Below are 22562 nucleotides of genomic sequence, written 5' to 3' on the forward strand. Positions count from 1 at the left end.
TTTAGAGGTTTAGTGTCATATTCGCTTTTTTTTCCTTCATGAAGGTATATAATTAGGGCTGTTGATTAATCGCAGCTAGCTCACGCGATTAAACTAAAACAAATTGTGATTAATCACAGTTTTAATTGCACTGTTAAACAATGGAATATCAATTGAAATTTATTAAATATTTTTGAATGTTTTTCTACATTTTCACATATATTGATTTCAGTTACAACACAGAATACAAAGTGTACAGTGCTCACTTTATATTATTACAAATATTTGCACTGTAAAAATGATAAACAAAAGAAATAGTATTTTTCAATTCACCTCATACAATACCATAATGTAATCTCTTTATTATGAAAGAGCAACTTACAAATGTAGATTTGTTTGTTTGTTACATAACTGCACTCAAACGCAAAACAATGTAAAACTTTAGAGCCTACAAGTCCACTCAGTACTACTTCTTATTCAGCCAATCTCTAAGACGCAAGTTTGTTTACATTTGCGGGAGATAATGCTTCCGGCTTCTTATTTACAATGTCACCTGAAAGTGAGAGCAGGTGTTCACATTGCACTTTTCTGGCTGGCATTGCAAGGCATTTATGTGCCAGATATAGTAAATATTCGTATGCCCCTTCATGCTTGGCCACCATTCCAGAGGACGTGCTTCCATGCTGACGGTGCTCATTAAGAAAATAATGCATTAATTAAATTTGTGACTGAACTCCTTGGGTTTTACCCACATTCTGCCATATAGTTCACGTTATAGCAGTCTCGGATGATAACCCAGCACATGTTGTTCATTTTAAGAACACTTTCACTGCAGATTTGACAAAACGCAAAGAAGGTACCAATGTGAGATTTCTAAAGATAGCTACAGCACTGGAACCAAGGTTTAAGAATCTGAAGTGCCTTCCATAATCTGAGAGGGACGAGGTGTGGAGCATGCTTTCAGAAGTCTTAAAAGAGCAGCATTCCAATGTAGAAACTACAGAACCTGAACCACCAAAAAAGAAAATCAACCTGCTGGTGGCATTTAACTCTGATGATGAAAGTGAACATGCATCAGTCCGAACTGCTTTGGATCTTTATCGAGCAGAACCCCTCATTAGCATGGACGCATGTCCTCTAGAATGGTGGTTGAAGAATGATGGGACATATAAATCTTTAATGCATCTGGTACGTAAATAGCTTGCGACGCCGGCTACAATAGTGCCATGAGAACACCTGTTCTCACTTTCAGGTGACATTGTAAACAAGAAGCGGGCAGCATTATCTCCTGCAAATGTAAACAAACTTGTTTGTCCGAGTGAGTGACTAAACAAGAAGACTGAATGGACTTGCAGGCTCCAAAGTTTTAAATTGTTTTATTTTTGAATGCAGTTATTTTTTTGTACATAATTCTACATTTGTAAGTTCAACTTTCATGATAGAGATTGTATTACAGTACTTGTATGAGGTGAATTGAAAATACTATTTTTTTATAGCACAGATATTTGTAATAAAAATAAATATAAAGTGAGCACTGTACACTTTGTTCTGTTGTAATTCAAATCAATATAATTGAAAATGTAGAAAACTTCCAAAATATTTATATAAATGGTATTCTATTATTGTTTAACAGTGTGATTAATCATGCGATTAATCGCGATTAATTTTTTAATCATTTGACAGCACTATATATAATATGGCAACATTTTTTTTCTAGGACCTTTTGGAGTTTATCTGTAATGCAAGGACAGTGACCTCATATACATATATCCTTGAAAGAGGCTGATCTATAATATCTCCAAATTTTCTAAGTACCAGGATTGCTCAGTTTTACTGAAGGTGCTTCCATTTACAAAGCACTACACCACCTTAATCATAGTAATCCTAAAAAGAATAGACGGCGAAGCCCTATAAGGTAGTTATAGTCACCTGCCAGCCTGTGCAAGATAGTTGCTTGAGTGCTTTGCCCACTCTATGTATAAATCTGTGATCATGATTTTGAAAGGATGTAAAACCAAGCTTAAGTGACTAGTGGTGATATTTCAGCAGTGCACAGGACACAGTTGCCTCCAATAAGGAAGTAAAGGGCATCCCCTGGAGATGATATACAGAGCTATTTTCCCCATATGAACAACACTTCTTGTTTATTTAAAAAAAAAAAAATTTTTTTTTACATTTCAAAAACAGCTCTGTATTTCTTCTCCATGGGATGAGTCGTTTCTCACAGGCTCTGTCTCAGCAACATAGCCACCATTGTTCCACTGTCAGTTTTATGGAACTAAAGGGGAAAATGGTAGACATGAGATGAACCAGGCACCCACATCTCCCAGTGACTCTAGCACTAAAGGGTGAGATGATAAAAAGAAAACAATTGGTTCCAATACCAATGTCTAGCTTAAAAGGAGAGTGTACAAAAAAGGGATTTTTGTTCTGTTTTGTTTTGTTTACACTGCTATCAGTCACTGAAATCTTTGGAAGTTTGATTTTTGCACGAGAAACTTATGATAGAGCTGAAAATATCTGGAGAGAGAGATGGCCTATATATGTGGATCATCAACAAAACATCATGGCCATGGTTTGTTGATGATCCATTCAGATTAAAAACAAATTAGACAACTCCAGAGGTACAACTCCCATTGTAAGTTTCCCATGCAATAAAATACACTTTAAAAGAACCAGCTTTCCCCTTCACTGTGTCAACTCTTCCGTCTATCCCTCCTGAGTGTTAAAATAAAAGAGCGGGGTTATATTTATTTAATTGGCACCTGACCCAAAATATCCTCTCCAGCACTCAGATTTTCAACACACAGTGCTGCGAAAATGGTCTCTTTCTCCATTGCTACTGCTTGTTTGAAACTGCAAATGGTATGGGATGTAGGTGGGATATAGTCACCTGAAGCAAGGAAACGAAGGAGCCATTCCACAAAGAAATACAGAGCTATTTCCCCCTCCCCCCAATATATGAAACAGTAATTTTAAGACCGAGATTTGTATTTTATTTAAAGTTGGCTTTGCAGATATTCAAAATAATAAGTCTTTGTCTTGCTAGTTGAAGAGAATCTTCTGAACAACACTTTGAGTTATTTAAAGTCTTTGATTGAATTCAGCTATGAGGAAACTTAGAACAGAAACAATGAACCAAAAGATGGAGTTAGACAAAAGTTGTGGATTAAAGGGGGAAAATCTAGAAAGTTAAATTAGAATTTAACATAAGACTTCTAATATGTAATTTTAGTAGGGCTGTCAAGAGATTAAAAAAATTAATTGCGCGGTTAATCGTGCTGTTGTTAATAGAATACCTTTATTTAAATATTTGTTTTCTACATTTTCAAATATATTGATTTCAATTACAGCACACAATACAAAGTGTACAGTGCTCACTGTATATTTATTTTTATTACAAATATTTGCACTGTAAAAACAAAAAATCATATTTTTCAATTCACGTAATACAAGTACTGTAGAGCAATCTCTTTATCATGAAAGTTGAACTTACAAATGTAGAATTATGTGCAAAAAAAATAGGAGATAACGTTGCCCACTTCTTGTTTACAATGAAAGTGACAGCAGGCATTCACATGGCACTGTTGTTTCTGGTATCGCAAGATATTAATGTGCCAGATGCGCTAAAGATTCATATGTCCCTTCATGCTTTGACCACCATCCCAGAAGACCTGTGTCCATGCTAATGATGGGTTCTGCTCGATAATGATCCAAAGAAGTGCAGACCGAGGCATGTTCATTTTCATCATCTGAGTCAGATGCCACCAGCAGAAGGTTGATTTCCTTTTTTTGGTGGTTTGGGTTCTGTAGTTTCTGCATTGGGGAGTGTTGCTCTTTCAAGACTTCTGAAAGCATGCACCACACCTCGTGCTTCTCAGATTTTGGAAGGCACTTAAGATTCTTAAATTTTGGTTCGAGTGCTGTAGCTATCTTTAGAAATCTCACATTGGTACCTTCTTTGTGTTTTGTCAAATCTGCAGTGAAAGTGTTCTTAAAATGAACAACATGTGCTGGGTCATCATCCAAGACTGCTGTAACGTGAAATATATGGCAGAATGCAGGTAAAACCAAACAGGAGACATACAATTCTCCCCCAAGGAGTTCAGTCACAAATTTAATTAATGCATTATTTTCTTAACGAGCATCGTCAGCATAGAAGCACATCCTCTGGGATGGTGGCTGAAGCATGAAGGGGCATACAAATATTTACCATATCTGGCACATAAATGCCTTGCAATGCCAGCCAGAAAAGTGCCATGCGAATGTCTGTTCTCACTTTCAGGTGACATTGTAAATAAGAAGCTGGCAGCATTATCTCCTATAAATGTAAACAAACTTGTTTGTCTTAGCTGAACAAGAAGTAGGACTGAGTGGAATTGTAGGCTATAAAGTTTAATATTGTTTTGTTTTTGAGTGCAGTTATGTAACAAAAAATCTACATTTGTAAGTTGCACTTTCATGATAGAGATTGCACTATAGCACTTATGAGGTGAATTGAAAAATACTATTTCTTTTGTTTATCATTTTTACAGTACAAATATTTGTAATAAAAGTATAAAGTGAACACTGTACACTGTTTTATGTGTTTTAATTGAAATCAATATGTCTGAAAATGTAGAAAAGCATCCAAAAATTTAATAATAAATTTCAATTGGTATTCTATTGTTTAGCAGTGCGATTAAAACCGCGATTAATCATGATTAATTTTTTTGAGTTAATTGCATGACTTAACTGCGATTGATCGACAGCCCTACATTTTAGTGATGGTTTGCCCGGAGAACGGGAGAACAGGTTTACTGATAAATTAGTTTACATTGAGTAAGAATCTGATTTCATTTGTTTCCCATTGTTACTGTTCCTGACAGTGCATGTTTAGTTATCATCTTAAGAAAATGCTGGCAGGTCAAACTAGAACCAAAAGTTAGGTATTGTAAATGTTTTCAAACTCAACCAACATAAATGTTTCCATCAATTGTTTTGTAATTCCAATGAAAAGTTTCTTCTATAGTGTTTTTTTTAAAAACAAAAACAAACCAACATTCTCCTATGCTGGAGCATTCTGCTAAGGCTAAATAAGCATAAAGGGAAACAGACTAAACAAAAATGAAAGTGACCTGCCTATTTTCATTCTTTCAAGATGAGGGAAATGCAAAGTGTCAACTAATAGCATAAATGGTGGAAACTAAATTAAGATATTTCAATTTTTAATGAAATAGAAAGTTTGGTCATATCGGTAAGGATATTTGATTTTTAAAAAACATATAACTCTTAGTCTGGCAGCATTCCTTTCACATCAGTACCAGGTAACTCGCCATTAGGGAGGAAGGTACACCCCATAGATGGGGGCATGTGATTTGGAGAAGCAAGGAGATGTATGCTTAGACATAGATCTTGCAGTCTGATCCGCATGAGTAGACCCTTTTGTCCATACAGATTCCCTTTGAAATCAGTAGGGCTCTGCGTAGTCTCGGGGTGCTGTCTATACTGGTCAAATGGCAGAATTGAGACCTATGGTGCTGTATAAAAAATGTGATTAAACCCCACTGACACATGTGTGAAAAGTTTAATAATAGTATTGAAAACTGGAAGCCTGATTTATTATACAGTGATGCTGTGCTGGAACATTTGTCTCACTGTATTTAATTCAGGAAGTCTTAATAGTATGTACTCATTGCATGCCTATCGTGGCCATTAGTGCGAAAGGGACTTATGCACATGCACGAAGAGGAGAATATACACAGTGCTTTACATGAAATTTGAAATGTGAGTTATTTTCAATGCAGTAAGAGAAAGGAAGCAACAAAGCAAAAGATACAATTGTAACAGTTCAAAAGAGTATTAAAGAAGGAAAGCTATGAATAGTAGCTTTTGTCACTCTATCTGAAGAAACCTTACTGCTCTTTTGTATTACAGTATTATTATTATGTTATTGTTATTAATTAAATCAAAGGAAATTGTGTATATGTTGGTGTTTGTCTTCATTATGAATCCCAGATTTGGAAAGCTTCACAAAAATAGGAATTTAGAAACAAGGTGAGGTGCTCAGGTCAACACCAGAAAATGCTTGCAGCTCACTTCTGTTTTATAGTGCTGGGCTCCAAGTTGAGGGAACAAGCTGTAAAACAAGGGGAAGTGATGGTGAGGATGGTAATTATTTCCAATGTGCTTTGCATTTTTTCCCCTCAAAAAGGCCATTTTTGAGATGCAGAAATCAATAAAACATCCAAAAATGATATTTTATGCATATTTGTTAGCCTAAAAATAGACATTCCTGTTTTATTATTAGTTTCATCTGAAAAAGCCTCTACCTTGTTTTGAAGCCTCGAAAGCCACGTTTCACTTTGGTTAGCACTGCTGCCGTTTTTGGCAGCATAAAGGATCTTGAAGTACAGCTGTATGCAAAATGCCTTTATAATGAACAGTAATGAGAATGAAGAGGGAAGGATAAACAGTAAATATTCAACTGGGGTCCAGATCTCTCGGAGTTCCATGCAGGTAGCCCCTACCACAGACTTCACTGGAGCTCCATGTAAGGAGCTCACTGCAGAAGTAGGAGCAGGTATAACAAACCACAACAGGATTTTCAGATGCACACTTACTATCTTGAAGATATGTTTAAAATTTCTCCTGTTTTTTACTTCAAGGAGGCAAAAATTGGAGTGAAAATTTAAGATTTCCGCCCTCCTCATGGTCCCATGAAATGACTGTTCCAAAGTGGATGCCATGCTAATTTTAAAACTGCAGATTATTTTTCTCTTTCACATTGACCTGCAAAGTTTATGAATAAGCAGCACACAAATTTAGATCTGATTTGCCAGGAAATTAAGAAGCCTTCTAAAGTTTTAGAGACTTTCATGGGAATCCTGTTTCAACTCATTATTGACCCCTTGTTGAGAGAACTAACACAAGGAAGACAGGCATGGGCTGATGGATAGGTTCATTCTGTGTTCTTTATGAACAGTAAGGTGATTTGATTGGGCTCTTGCTCTGTACTGTTGATATTTTTTCATAATTGGTATGGATACCATATTGGTTGCATTATTAGTTGCTATTTATTGCATAATCACCATAGAAGAAATGATCCATCCATAATTGTTTTCCCATACTCCCTATATTTCATCTTGCATTTCCCACTGATTTCCCCCCTCCCCCCAAAAAGGTAATTTTTTTTTTAAAAGTGCACACAAACAATTGTCTTTAGAAACTATCATACAAGCTTTGCAGTGTGGAGTACAGGCATTATTTTAGTGCAAAGTGAGCGTTTTCCCCTCTCTAGTTTGCTGCCTCTTCCTCATCATATTTAAACCAATGGTGGTGATAGCATCGCTATAAACCACAAGCTAAAGATGTTGCATCTGTGAATGTTTCGCATGGGGATGGCTAATCTGGCATGACATAGTATTACAAAATAAGGCTCCAATTCAGGAAAATACTTAAGCATATGCTTAAAGTTATGCATATGTTTTAAGTGCTCCCTTGTATAGGAATGCTATTCTGAACTGGAGCCTAAGTAAAGAACTTAAAACACTAGAACCTTACTAATTCACCCTAACAGGGAGACCCATTGCAAACTAGCAAGTGGTGGGGGTAGCCAGTAGATATACAGCATATTACCCCTTGTCTCTGACATTCAAGAGCAACGTGAAACAGGCTTGGTTAATTTACTGGTCTATCAGTTTGCCATGAACATTTAAACCATAAGTGTCAAAGCTCTGTTTAAGGATGTTCCTGAGATCTGAGGGTTGGGCCACACGAGGTTCATCCAAGTGGGATGCAGCACAGCATTAGAATTTTGCTGGCCAGTGCTCTGCAAACCTTGAAAATCCCTTTCCAGTGTAGGTTTGCAGTGTACACCAGTGCAGAGTAACAAGATTTCACTGTACACGTAAATATTTGTCTGTCTTGTAAAACATTCAGGTAACTATAAAAACAATAGGTAAAAATCTCTTATAACATGCTTCCTACTTCTGATTGCAAGGTCATGGATTAAATGATATACAGTGAAATGGAAATTTCCTTCTGTGTAGTAGTGACTATACCCAGTAAAGAATGCTATGATTCTAAAATGATAAAATCAGGGTACCCACTTAAGGAATTATTGTAAGAGTTTAAAATGAGATTTTCTTTTAAAACACTCAACTTTTCCATGATTTTTCAAAGTTGAGATATGCTTAGTTATTTTTTTTAATGTTAAGGAATGAGATGAAGTTTTGGAAGCAAAAATAATTTTGAGCGAGTTTTAAAAAAAAATAAAGGGGTGTTTGTCTATAAAACTCATTGGACCAATTTGGACTGCTTTTTAATATTAAAATATAAGATTTAGGATTAATAATTCTCAGATTATTTCTTATTGAGCTGCATAATGCAACATTGAGTTATTTATGTAATGCATATACTTCTTTTTGCTGTTAGTTATCCTTCGAAAGACTTATTAGTGCAAGAAGACAGCACACCCTGAGAATAAAAATCTCCAAAGTTTGACATCTTTAAATAAGCAACCAAATGTTATAAAGAACAAACCTCACTTACAGTTAGGAAACAATATTTACATTTAAGGTTGAAAAGCCAGGATGTAGGAAAATTTTGCTAATTTGGAAGGTGACCTTTAAGTGCACCAAAACCAAATAATTTGTAAGCCATGGCACAGGGCACATTCCTGCAAAAGTTGTCTGAATACTTCTTTAGTGGTTCTTGAAAGACAAACAAAGAAACCTGGAATGAAATCTTTATCCCCCTCCCAAATAAGATTGAAACTAACAAAGGAGTATAGCAGCGCTCTTTCAAAGCTTGCCTTTAACAGGAGGGCTCTGCAGCACAGTTAATGAGATGTTTCAGAAAACAATCTGTTTTTAAGAATGTTTAGATCAAAAGTAATTTCTAATCTATGAAATGAAGTTGCTTTTCAATACCTTTCATTCAGTAGCCAAGCTTTTTATGTTTGCATTATTTATTTCAATCAGATGTTCTCAATTTTACTTTTTCTCCTTGGACCTACTTGACAAGGTTAGTCAGTAGTGACCAACAGTTTTATTCTTCTAAAGCAAAAAACAAGAGAGAGAGAAAGAAGGGGTGGAGGTGGGGGAGGGGGAGAAACATCTTTGCCTAAATGATTTGCAAGCATCTGTGCTTTAAGCTACTTTTTATGAACACTCTTAGTAATGACTCAAGGTAAAAAAGCAGAAAAGCATCCAATGTTAGGAAATTGCAATCCAATACCACGTAATTTAAACCTGCCATTGCTTCTCTTGTACTAAATGACATACAGATGGGTAGCTCTGTTCCCTCTACTTTGGGAACACAATTGGACTTTTTATGAGTGTATATATTGCTGACAAAAATATTTTTGTCAGGACTGTTTATTTCTAATTGTGCATATTATAATTACTTGAATAATTAGAGTTATTTTACATGAAGTATTACATATGGTTAATAAAGCTATTTCCACATTCAGCACACTTATACTAGTGTAATTTTTTTTGTTTTCATTCACCAGAGCAACCAGTATTGGGTCCTGAAAAGTATAAATCTCAGATTGGCTTCCTCAAAAAAATTTTTTTTTAATTCTTTTCTAGAGTAATTACAGATTTTGCATTATAAGAATGATGTTTTTACAATAATGCCTTGAGACCATTTAGATTTTCTTTTTGTGTGTAGAACTAGGCATAGTCTAAGTTGGGATTTTCAAGGGAGTATGAGCCAGCTTTGATTTTAATTAATTAACAAATTAATTAATTAATACATCCCAGCTATAATTTTTAAGACAACTTTATTTTTGAGGACTGCACAATTTTTAGAATAGTGAAATGACTTTTCTCTTCGGGCTGATATTTTGATCTGCGTTATGAGACATAGTCCGTAAGAATAATTCAATTGTGACAAAAATACACCTTTTGAAACAAAGTTAAAATAAATGTAAGGATGGTGGAGAAATCAACCATATTGGAAGTATAACAATTTATAATATTTAAAACTTCTTTAAAAGGTTGTGAAATCATTGGATGCTGAATTGTGGCTAAACATCATATGCCCATTACCTTATGTCTACAATATAGATGTCTTGAAAAAAGCATAGAGTCTGAGTTATTTTTGCAGGCTTTTTTTTTTTTTTTTAAAGTGGTAGGAAAATGTTACCTTCTCATGAGTGACTGTAAAGATTTAGGATGGCGCACAGAAGGCTTTGGCTGTAGCACATTGTCACTGCTCCAGTGGAATCACCTGGCTTTTGAGCAACATTCTTTTAAAACTTGGATTTGAAGAAATAATCAGCTGCAGTTCAGCTGAGCCGTTCTATTGCATTAGGGACTGGTCTGGTCATTGACAAGTGAATGCAGAAGCTATGCTGTGGCCGTCAGCCAAAGCAATTATTCAAGATTTAAGCTAAAAAGACTCCTTCTCTCATATCCTCTCCCTTTTTCAGGGTCATGTAGGGATAAAAAGAACTGCAAGGTGGTCTTTTCCCAGCAGGACCTGAGGAAGCGGCTGACGCCTTTGCAGTACCATGTCACTCAGGAGAAAGGGACTGAAAGGTAAGGCAGGCTGAAGGAAGCACATTCATGAAGAAATAGGCATCTTTCCTTCTTTCCTCCCCTTTGCTGCTGTTTCCCCTCCAACCGCTTTCAAGAATTCTCCACTTGTTTACTAACCCCTACAAATTAACACCACTGAAAAGACAGGCATCTGCCGTGTGGTGGTCAAGGCAATAGTGTGTGTGTGTATTAAATGAACACTAAGTGTCTTATAAAGTCACAGAGCTTATGTTTAGGGTCTGTTTTTAGTTTACTACAAAATGTGTGGAAGTAATAGCGGTTTAGGTACATTTTTTGGAAGACATCACAGTGAGCAGAACCATGAGGAAAATGGCTCTATGCCAGGAGGCTGAAATTTTGAAGGTGGCCATTGTAAGTATAGACATTTTGGCTGCAAAAAGAAGGTAGCATAATTTAGTTCCTTTCCACCCCACTCCAATTTCTTTTTGAAGCGCATGTGGAGAAGGTATTTATTGGCTCATTTGTGGTAGGAATGTCAAAAATTTTCAATAACTGCCCTCACATGGCTTTAGTCCCTGGAAGCTAGCCCTAAATCCTGGATGGAAAAAAAAGTGCTCACTTCCAAACTGTTCATAGTGAATAGTCTCTCTCAGCTGATTCCAGCATGAAGGCAACTTGCCAAAGTCTAACCATTTTGTTGTCTAATTTATACCCTGAAACTTGGCATAAGGCCCTAGTTTACCTCTGATCCAAATGTATTAATGATGTAACTGCTTGTTTTCATTCATGACCTGAAAGGGCTCTTTACCACACATGGGGTCCTAGTTAATAGGCAACACTCTTCCTATCAGAGTATACTATTTGCTGAATGTAATGAATGAGAATCACTGGCACAAACCCCCCACAAATGAGCTGGCAGTGGGACCTGAGCCTCCACTCATGAGACCTTCTTCCACTCTAATCACTTACTGTTGTGTATATGATTAGCAAAATGATTTAATGCACACAAACAATTGGAGAGTAGGTCATTCTTAAAAATCCTGTTTATAAAAAAAAATTGGACCTCATAAAAAGGGTGAAAGGATAATAAAAACAAGCTGCCGAGCACATAGGCTTTTTGTTGGACTAGCGCAGCTGATTTGTATTAGATGAATGACCTCCTAGCCCTTAAGTTTGTTAACTTAGAAAAATATTCCCTTAAAATTGTAATATTCCTTTTTGACTAAAAAAATAAGGCTCACGCAGCTTGAGATGATGGACGAGTTGTTTCATTTTCTGCTAAGATACGAATGATACTCTAATACAGGGGCAGCCCATCCTGTGCTAACAAACCAACAGTGTCATTTACCCACTACACTAGAGCTTTATTTGTTGCTGAGCATTTGAGATCATTGTTAAAAGATTGTTTGAAGACTAAAGCTAGAGAAATGCTCAAGATTAATTGAATTTTAAACAATCTTTGTTTAAAAATTACTAATTTTAGGACGTTGCCAAACAGTTTTAAACAGCAATTGGTTTTTGTGCTCTTATCTTTGATGTATGTGAGGTTTTGCTTCCTCCTGAATGGTATGTAACTGTTAAGGCAAATTTATGAAGATATTCATTTTTTCATTTGATAAACAATAACAATAGCTAACTCTTGAGTTCAGCTTTTTGCACTCTAATATAGTATTTAAAAAACACTATTCCTTTACTGATTTTTAAAATAGCGTTTTTGTTTTTCCCAGCGCCTTTGAGGGAGAATACACACATCATAAAGCTCATGGGATATACAAATGTGTTGTCTGTGGAACTCCTTTATTCAAGTGAGTATATTAAATATAATTTCAAGACTTCTTTCTGTATTAGATATTATGTTATGATCCACTGTAATCTCTCATGTTCCAGGCTTTACAGTAGCTTTGTAAGAAAAATTAAAAATTAACTTTCATTCAAACCAAAAGATAGTATAAAAAAATTTAAATAGCATAATACAGTAAACTGGGAGTCTTATAGTATAAATAACTTGACTGGGAAATGAGTTTTATAATACAGAGCCATGGACTTAGCTGGTGAGGTAACTTTAGAGTTATTTGAGTTCTTTATTTCAGCATTGGAGATTCAGATGTGGGTGTAAACCAGTGATCCCCATTCTGTAGGCTCATGTAGGCCCTATGGAGGTAGTCTATCCATACTCCAGTCGGGTGGTTAGACCATTAAGAACATAAGAACATCCATGCTGGGTAAGAACAATGGTCCATCTTTTGATAGTGGCCAGTGCCAGAAGCTTCAGAGGGAGTGAACAGAACAGGGCAATTATCGAGTGGTCCAGTCCCCGCTTCTAGCAGTTTAGGGGCACCCAGAGTGTGGTGTTGCATTCCTGACAATCTTGGCTAATAGCCATTGATGGATCTCTCCTCCATGAATTTATCTAATTCCTTTTTTAACCCAGTTCTACTTTTGGCCTTCACGACATCCCCTGGCAAATGAGTTCCACAGGTTTTACTGTGTTGTGTGAAGAAGTACTTCCTTATGTTGTTTTAAATCTGCTGCCTATGAATTTCATTGGGTGATCCCTGGTTCTTGTGTTATGTGACGGGGTAAATAACAGTTCCTTATTCACTTTCTCCACACCATTCATGATTTTATAGACCTCTGTCATGTCCCCCTTAGTTGTCTCTTTTCTAAATTGAATAGTCCCAATCTTTTTAATCTCTCCTCATACAGAAGCTGTTCCATATCCTCTAATAATTTTTGTTGCCTTTCTCTGTACATTTTTCAATTCTAATATATCATTTTTGAGATGGGGTGACCAGAATTGTATGCAGTATTCAACATGCCATTATATTTTCTGTCTTCTTATCAATTTCTTTCATGTTTCCTAACATTCTGTTAGCTTTTTTGACAGCTGCTGCACATATGAGCAGATGTTTTTAGAAGACTAACCACGATGACTCTAAGATCTCTTTCTTGAGTGGTAATGGCTAATTTACACCCCATGGTTTTGTATGTATAGCTGGGATTATGTTCTCCAATGTGCATTACTTTGCATTTATGAACATTTTAATTTCATCGACCATTTTGTTGCGCAGTTCCCCAGTTTTGTGAAATCCCTTTGTAACTCTTTGCAGTCTGCTTTGGACTTAACTATCTTGAGTAATTTTGTATCTTCCGCAAAGATGCTACCTAACTGTTTACTCCTTTTTCCAGATCATTTATGAATATTTTGAACAGCACTGGTCCCAATTTCAGATCCTTGGGGGACCCTGATCTTTAAGTCTTTCCATTGTGAAAACGGACTATTTATTCCTACGCTTTGTTTCCTGTCTTTTAACTGGTTACTGATACATAACAGGACTTTTCTTCTGATCTCCTGACTGCCTACTTTGCTTAAGAGCCTTTAGTGAGGGACCTTGTCAAAGGTTTTCTGAAAATCCAAGTACACCCTATACACTGCATCGCCCTTGTCCATATGCTTGTTGACCCCACTCAAAAAAGTCTAATAGATTGGTGAGGCGTGATTTTCCTTTACAAAAGCCATGTTGTCTTTTCCACAACATATTGTGTTCTTCTATGTGTCTGATAATCCTGTTCTTTACTATAGTTTCAACCAGTTTGCCTGGTACTGAAGCTAGGTTTAGTTGTGTGTAATTGCCAGTGTTTAGAGCCTTTAAAAAAAATTAGCGTTATATTGTCTGTCTTCCAGTCATCTGGTGCAGAGATTGATTTAAGTGATAGATTATATACTACAGTTAATAGTTCTGTAATTTCATATTTGAGTTCCTTCAGGACTCTTGGGTGAATACCATCTGTTCCTTGTGACTTATTACTATTTAATTTGCTCCAAAACCACCTCTACTGACACCTCAATCTGGAACAATTCCTCAGATTTCCCATTTAAAAAGAATGGCTCCGGTGTGGGAATCTCCCTCATATCCTCTGCAGTGAAGAACGATGAAAAGAATCCATTTAGCTTCTTTGCAATGGCTTTATGTCTTCATTGAGTGCTCCTTTAGCACCTTAATCATCCAGTGGCCCCACTGATTGCTTGTCAGGCTTCTGGCTTCTGATGTACTTACAAAAAATTTTTGCCATTAGTTTTTGTGTCTGTTGCTAGTTTCTCTTCAGATTCTTTTTTGGCCTGTCCAATTAAGTTTTACACTTGACTTGCCAGAGTTTGTGCTTCTTTCTGTTTTCCTCAGTAGATCTGACTTCAAAATTTTAAAATATGTCTTTTTGTTTCTAACAGCCTCTTTTTTTACTGTGTTGTTTAGCCACGGTGGCATTTTTTTGGTCCTCTTACTTTTTTTTAATTGGAGGTATATGCTTAGTTTGAGCCTCTATTATTGTGGGTTTTTTTTTTTAAATGTCCATGCTGCTTGCAGGCATTTCACTCGTGACTACTCATTTTAATTTCCATTTAACTAGCTTCCTCATTTTTTGTGTAGTTCCCCTTTTTGAAGTTAAATGCTACTGTGGAGGGATTTTTTGGTATTTCCCTCCCTACAAGGAGGTTAAATTTAATTACATTATGGTCGCTTTTACCAAGCGGTTCAGCTATATTCACCTCTTGGACCAGATCCTGTGTGCCACTTAGCACTAAAACAAGAATTGCCGCTTCCCTGGTGGGTTCTAGGACTAGCTGCTCCAAGAATTAGTCATTAATGGTGTCTAGAAATGTTGTCTCTGCATCCTGTCCTGAGGTAACATGTAGCCCGTCGATATGGGGATAGCTGAAATCCCCCATTATTATTGGGCTTTCTGTTTTTGTAGCCTCTCTAATCTCCCTGGTCAGGTGATTGGTAGTACATTCCTATTTCTATACTCTTATTATTCAAGTATGGAATTTCTATTGGTACATTTAAGTTTTTTTTTTTTTTTTTTTTAATTCAAGATTTTTGCTATATTTGACTCTCTGCTTTCTTTCTCATATTGTGCAACTCCCTCACCATCATGACCCACTCTGTCATTCCTGTATATTTTGTACCCTGATATTACTGTCTCTCATTATCATTATTCCACCTAATTTCTGCAATGGCTATTATATCAACATCCTCATTTAATACCAGACTCTCAAGTTCACCCATCCTAGTACTTAGACTTCTAGCATTTGTATACACGTACTTATAAAATTAGTTAATATTTAGTTGTCTGCCTTCATGTGATGTAATTGAATGGGACTTTTTTTCATTTGATTGTTTCTCTTCAGTTTCTACCTCTACTTTATCAATTTCTATCCTCTCCTCTTTACTAGGATATGGAGTGTCCCCTTTAATAAAACTTCCCCAGAGGACTGTCTCTGTCCAAATTGTGTGCGCCTCTGAACTTATTGGCTTAAAAACTCCTCTGTCCTTTTAAATTTCACATGCCAGCAGTCTCGTTCTGTTTTGATTTTAGGTGGAGCCCATCCTTCCTGTATAGGCTCCTCCTTTCCCAAAAGGTTACCCAAGTAGTTCACAGAGAAACAAAATAGTTGGTTTTCTTATTCAAGGGAAAATTATATATGCTCACTGAATTTTCATATTTATTATTCCATATGAAGAGCTGAATTAGACATTTTGGCCAAGATTTTTCAAAAGCAGGCTGCTAATTTAAAACTAAGCCTCTTTTAAATGTAGCAGGGGAAAATATCCTACAAAACGGGGCACTAGAAGCATAACTGATTAAATGGTATCAATTACTCTTTTTCTTTAAATATTTTTCACTTTTGTTTAGGCACTTTCCTTTTTGACTATAATTTCTTCACTCTGACTTCTTCTCCTGCCCTGTTTTGTCTTAAGTCTAACCTGGTCTTTCCCTTAAACAGCAACATCTGCTTTTACATTCTCACTCTGTAGAGCATATGGAAGACGGCAGGTCAGGACAGGGCTCTTATCTCTGACTAGGTTGAGGAAAGGAGATCAATAGAATGATATATGCATGAGACATCCCTAAAACCTATTTTAAAGTGTTGGGGGCAGGGTCAAGAAGGAAGTAAGAGCAAAAAATAGGAAGAATGGCATTTGAAAGTGTCCTAAGATCAGTAGTAAGCAAAATTGTTTGGAAGGGTGTATGTGCACTCTTTCAAACCCCATGTTCAGACTGTCACTTATGGGGGAAGTTTTCAGGATACAGGATAGAACAAATTCCATTTTAAGACTTACTTGTGACTTTCTCAGATGAGAAGTGTTGACTAAGTCTGCTCCTATGGCACTGCCTTGGTATTTTTAGTTGAAGTAAAGATAATAAGTTGAATTCAGTTTCTGTAGCCATGTGTAAGTTTTTGGCTATACTTTGTACCATGTTACAAGCCCTGGTTTCTGTCATCCCCGCATATAGTAATACACAGTATTTCTGCGAATTAGGTCATTGTGTCCATTGTATGTTTACATGCTGTATTGCCAGGGGCAGTGTTGAAGATATTCATGCAATCCATGTTCTGCATCAATATTTTGCATTTCATGGTTAGGGCAACCATGTATCCCTGAAAATGGGAATGACCCTGTTTTCAAAGCCTCTTCTAGAATCTCTGTTGGTTTTATGAAAAGGGGTGATTTTATCCCACTTCTTGTAAACCCCATCCAATTACAGAAGCCTGCTAAATGTGCCTCAGGGCTGGTCTTATAAAGTATTATGTTTTACATGATGACACTGTGCCCTTCCCTCCACCATTATAAGACTTCTGTCCAGGTCCTCAAGCAGTCCTTCCATATACACAGAGTCAAATCCACTGGGTGGCACTGAAGAAGAGGAAGAGGCAATGCTTGGCCAAGGAGGGGGAGAAGAAGGAGTGGGCACCCCCTGCCCACAGCTGCAAAAACCCTGGTGTGCCTATATCTTTGAGCTCCACCAAAATGATCTTTGGTGTGCCTGCCATGATTAGTATTCAAGCTTTTCAGGCCAGATCCTCAGCTAGTGCAAATCACTGTAATGCCATTGACTTCAATGGAGCTATGCTCGTTTATAGCAGCTGGGTATCTGGATGGCTGGCATACCAAACAGTGATTGTGCAGGGTATGTTTTAAAATATTTATTTATAACATTTGAAGTGATGTTAAAAGTAAACACACAAAAATGGGATTATTCTTGCCTATCATCAATATCAATTTGCACTTGAAAGGTGCTCAGATAAGTGATGGGCAGGTATAAAAACCTATGTAGACATCAATGTCGTCATGCTGAGGAATACAAAAGCAAATGTTTTACAGCATAACTCAGCAACTTATATCTGTTGTAATCATTAGTTTCAGAGGCAAAATAGCAAGGAATAGTGAGTTCCTCGATTAGAAGCTATACTATATGTTGAATGAATTAAAATAGATGACTAGGAAAAGATATTGAGAGAGTGTTTCAGCCCAAAAAGTTGAAAATAGGTAGCAACGGTAGCAAAAGTATATAGCTAGGAGAATACAAAATCTATGCTATTCAATAAATGTCCCCATACAAAGGCTAAATCACCAATGTAGTCTCTTAGAAGAGAAGCACTAGTGAAAAGAAAAAACTCCATAATGCTAACTGAAAATTTAAGCAAATAGGAATTTTTTTTTTTCCAGATCTTCATCTGAAACCCACATGTTTCCATTTGGCTCCTGCTGGGTGCCCATTAATTTTTCCTTTGCATCATTGTAATCTGTAAATATATATGTTTGAACTATGGACCCGTTAGTTTAGCCAGGAAGGAGACTGAAGCTTCAGTACTAATATTAACAAGCTTCAACTTTTAACATGTCTGATTTACGCTGTTTCATTACCATGTGACACGCAAGGTCAGGGAACACATGAATTTTGTGCTCCAGATGAAAGACCTATTTTTTGCTACATGCTTAAGATAGAATTCTATCTTTATCAGTAGAAGAGATAAAAAGAAACAATTAAAACTCAACATCTCTCTTCATTTAAACTGCTGGTACCACCACGGGTTTATGGAGAATGTGCTTTAACTTTTTTCATAGTCAGAAGGTGTCTCAAACTTAAAAAACAATATCATTCCTTTAAATCCAATTGTTCCGTCACTGAACTTCACTGTAGCTTCACTCCACACATTCTCCCACATTGGAATATAGCTAAAGAAAGTGATGTGTTAGACACACAATGAACAAGTCTCAGGAGCTCACTTTTGTAAACCTCTGCCTTTAATATCTTCTGGGCCACACTTGCTTACTGTAATCTTTTGCTGTGCCATGTCTATTTAGTTTGCAGGATCTTTGGGATCTGTCACTTCATGGCAGTTCACAGAAAACTAGAACACCTGTACCATTAAATGACTCTAGAAATGATGAATGACAAATCTAATCTGCTGTTTGTTTACTAAAGACCAAGAATTTTAAGTGTTTTATTCTTAGCTTGATTTTTCAAGGAATTTCCCTTTTACCATGCAAAAATAGCTTTTTCTCAGCAACCATGGCAGAAGGAGTTTAGAATGATCGGTGTCTTTCCTCAAAGACACACAACTGGAATTTGCACTCTGAAGTCACTTCCGCAGAAGAAAATCTATAATGAATTATTTATTAAACATCAGCATTGTGCTTGATACAACAAGTAAAAGAATAGACAGCCTATGCAAGAGAGACATAGTACACACAAGATGCACTGGGAGGCCCAAGGAATTGACTAGTTTTTTTCTTTTAATATTATTGTTGTCTAAACTTCCAGTTCTGAGGTGCAAGAAAAGTCACCAAGTCTTAATAAATTAGCCACTCCTTCACTGCTACCTTTGCTGGCTTCTGAAAGGAATTCTCTTTGGTAAGGGTGTCAGCTAATCCCCTCCCATGTGGTGAAAGAAATAGTAATGTATTTATTTATTCATTTTATATATTTATTTGACTTGTGTGGCACTTTTATCTATGCTTCTGGCACCTCTCAACATTTTCAAAGCAAGCTATTAGAAAAGCTAAATGCATTAATGCAGTATTTCAAGTCATTTAGCGGAGTCTTTCACAAAAATCCCATAGAACTCCACCTAGCCATATCCATAGCACAAGACCCATCTAAATCAGCTCTTAATCACCTAATTTCCATCATGCCATCTATAAGTGCCTAATCTCCCTAATTGCTTACAAAGAAAGGTGTGCTCTGCAAAGCATCCAGAAGGTTAACATATCCAGACTTGGAAAGCACAACCCTTCTGCTTACTTCCCCCAGTGCACTAACTTTATAATGGTCTTACCTAGATTAACCCTCACCCAGCTCACTCCTAGTGCTTTTGGAAAGGTACTAAATTATTTGTTCCACTTTCCAGTCAGGTCTGATGTGATGGAAATAGAGCTATCATTAGCAGATGGGTTATATTTCCTCACCAAGTTTCGTAATGGTCTCATATGCTCTCTGAACAGGAGGGAGTGATGAAACCAACTCCAGTAGTAACACTGTCTGAGAGAGCTCTTGGAGTGGACAAGCAATTGCCCCAAAATGGATAGGAGTAAACCAGAACCACTTAGCAACCCCATCCATTCCCTTGAAGTGACAGTATCCCAACAAATCTTCTTCATTGACTGTATCAAAGGTAGCTGCCAGATCTAATAAAATTAGCTCACATAAATTAGCCTTCTCCATTGCTAGAAGAAAATCAGCAGCCACTGTTACCAATGTGGTTTCCACTCCAAACCCAGCTCTATAACCTGAGCGGTGAGACTCAAGGGAATCTGAGGATGCCAGAAATTGCCAGAGTTGATCTGCCCCAATCTGATCAATGACCTTTCCCAAAAAAGGAAGATCAGGTTGATAGTTTGAAAGATTGTTGTGGTGTATTGAGTACTGTGTTGGAATTGCAAGCTATCGCATTACGAGTGGGGAATACGGGCGGTTCCATATACTGCTTGCAGGTTAGGGGACTCTGTAGTAAAGCATTGCAATCAGAATCAGTCTGGAAAGAGCCAGCTCCAAACAAGGTAGGTGAGTTGTGTCTTGCTGTCTTAGGGAGCAGCCTGTGGTTTCTCTCTGTTTTGGGGTTCTTGTGTGCTATTGTTCTGAATTCTAAGATATAAAGTAGTTTTATGTTGCAACATTCCAGCAACTTACGTTTTTATCTAATTTATCAACTTATGTTTTTATCTAATTTCTGCTATGAACATAAGAACTGTCAGCATCAGTCAATGATTGCCTTTTGCATTGTAAGTTGCAGGTCATCTTTAAACAATGGTGACCTGTGAAGGTGAAGCCAGCCAAGAGTGTATTTTGGGGCTGTTGTATCAATGGAGTTGATACAAGTTGTTGTGTATTTCAACCAAACTCTGCAAAGAGTGGTCTTTTGGCTGAACAGTATTCTTCCAGAGAGCCATCTGGAAACTCTGATTCAATAAGCTCCTGAGGGTTGAAAGCCATAACGCAAGTCTTATGTCCCTGCAGGAAAGGAGCAATGCAACCACTGGTTGCCAGAGGTGGCAATCAGTCTATGGGCATAATTTCCACTTCCTCCATCTCCAGTCCCATACTCAATACTAGATCCATAATGTGACCAGCTATGTGTGTTAAACCAGAATCACCTCAGACCAGGTTTTTCATGGCAGCCATGAAATCCTGTGCTGATCCAGAGGGGAGATGGAGCAGCTGCCAATGGAATAGCTCTCCACTGGAAGCACCTCCAGTCTCCCACTTCCCTCACAACCAAAGGCAAGTCAGAAGACATATATTGGTCTAGGAGCTTCCCTGGCCATTGTGCTTTCTTCAGCCTGTTTCTCATTCTGGCAGCGTTGATACCCAGTATAGTAGAGCAACACAACAAAAAGGTACAGTGCAAGAAAATGTTCCCTATCAGCAAGATAAAAGAATCCTGAAGAGGCCAATACACGAAGGGACTGCTGGAGAAAAGAAAATGGTCTTAGTGAGTCGTCAAAGACACTAGCCAGCATTGCCACTGTCTTGGTCTTCACAAAGTAATGAGTTATTTACCCCACAATAAATTATAAAGATTTCTTGATTTGATAGTGTAACCTTATTGGGAAAGGGAAGGGAAGAACTCTAAAACCATCACAAGATTTTAAAGGAGGTTTTCTAAATGCCAGGAAAGCTGTTTTGGAATTTTGTGCCACTTGTTGTAGTTCAGTTACAGAGAAGCCTGCAGGTGGAATCAATTGTGCTTTTATTAGCAGGAATTGTGCGGTCCCTGAATGGGCTTCTAGGTAAAAGTAATGGGAGCAAGGACAGTGTGGACCAGAAAAAAGAGAAGAAAAGAAACTAAATTTGAATTTTTTTCCAACTCCAAAAACCTTTATTGCTAGCTAGTGGATTTAGTGTGAACTTGGAAATTAGTGTTAAGTAAATTTTCTATGTGGTACTAAATGTGAATTCCATTAGTGACTGAATTTAGTTCCGAAAGAGATGAGGAATGCCCTGAATTTTCTGGTAGCATAGAGTAGCATTGCACAGGAGGCTTCTAGGAAATGTACCAAATGGGAATATTTGTGCAAGAAAGTTACAGTTGAAATACAGTCACGCAGCTGGTGCTGTGAGTTCACTAACAGATGAACCCTTTGCCACAAGCCTGCGCTTTACCCAGTTTACAGCAGTCAGTGAGCAGCTGCACACTGTGCCATTCCTGGAGTTTTCACATGCCATCTATGTCCTTTGTGGCAAGTTGGAAGAGCAGTTTATCCTACAAGTCCTCAATAGCTCCTTAATGAAAGAATTACACAACTTTACTGATTAGTGAACAGGCTGAGCAGATCTTAGTGATGCCTGCAGCTGCTTCAGCCCCCCCTGTTCCCAACCATGATCTCTAGCATGTGAGTACTGTCTCCCTTGGATGTAGCTACAGAGCTAGTGGGGAAAGACTTGATTCACTGTTTTTGTTTGACAAGTGTGGCTTATAGGAGCTGCAGTAACTAGAGTGAATACATTATTTAGAATTTGTAATAAGTGCATGGGTAACTTTTTAAATTCTTGACTTGCCAACCTCTTGACAAACCTCATAAGTATTAGTTTAGATACCTTTAAAATTTGAACAAGTATATTCATGTTTGCTAATAGACATGCAAACATCTAATTCCTGTAACATTTTCATATCTGTCTTAAGGATGGGCGAACCAGTTTAGAAAACTAACAGTAGATGTCCACTTTTCTCTGATTCGTGGCAAGCCATATACATTTGTTAAAGTTGGTCATGGTTTTTCTGTAACTCTGACAAACTCTACCAGACTG

At 37.1% G+C, this 22562-nt stretch overlaps 1 protein-coding gene across 6 annotated transcripts in view; it reads left to right on the forward strand.

The window, feature by feature from the left end:
* MSRB3 (methionine sulfoxide reductase B3) overlaps nucleotides 1-22562 on the forward strand; it is a 136300-nt gene that overhangs the window by 44446 nt on the left and 69292 nt on the right. For all 6 annotated transcript variants that reach the window (XM_065401048.1, XM_065401008.1, XM_065401040.1 and 3 more), the window contains 2 exons: nucleotides 10400-10508; nucleotides 12197-12274. In XM_065401048.1, coding sequence (XP_065257120.1) covers nucleotides 10400-10508; nucleotides 12197-12274 — 187 coding nt within the window. The remainder of the gene's footprint in view (nucleotides 1-10399; nucleotides 10509-12196; nucleotides 12275-22562) is intronic.

This window comes from Emys orbicularis, chromosome 1, assembly GCF_028017835.1.
Source record: "Emys orbicularis isolate rEmyOrb1 chromosome 1, rEmyOrb1.hap1, whole genome shotgun sequence".
Lineage (NCBI taxonomy): Eukaryota > Metazoa > Chordata > Testudines > Emydidae > Emys > Emys orbicularis.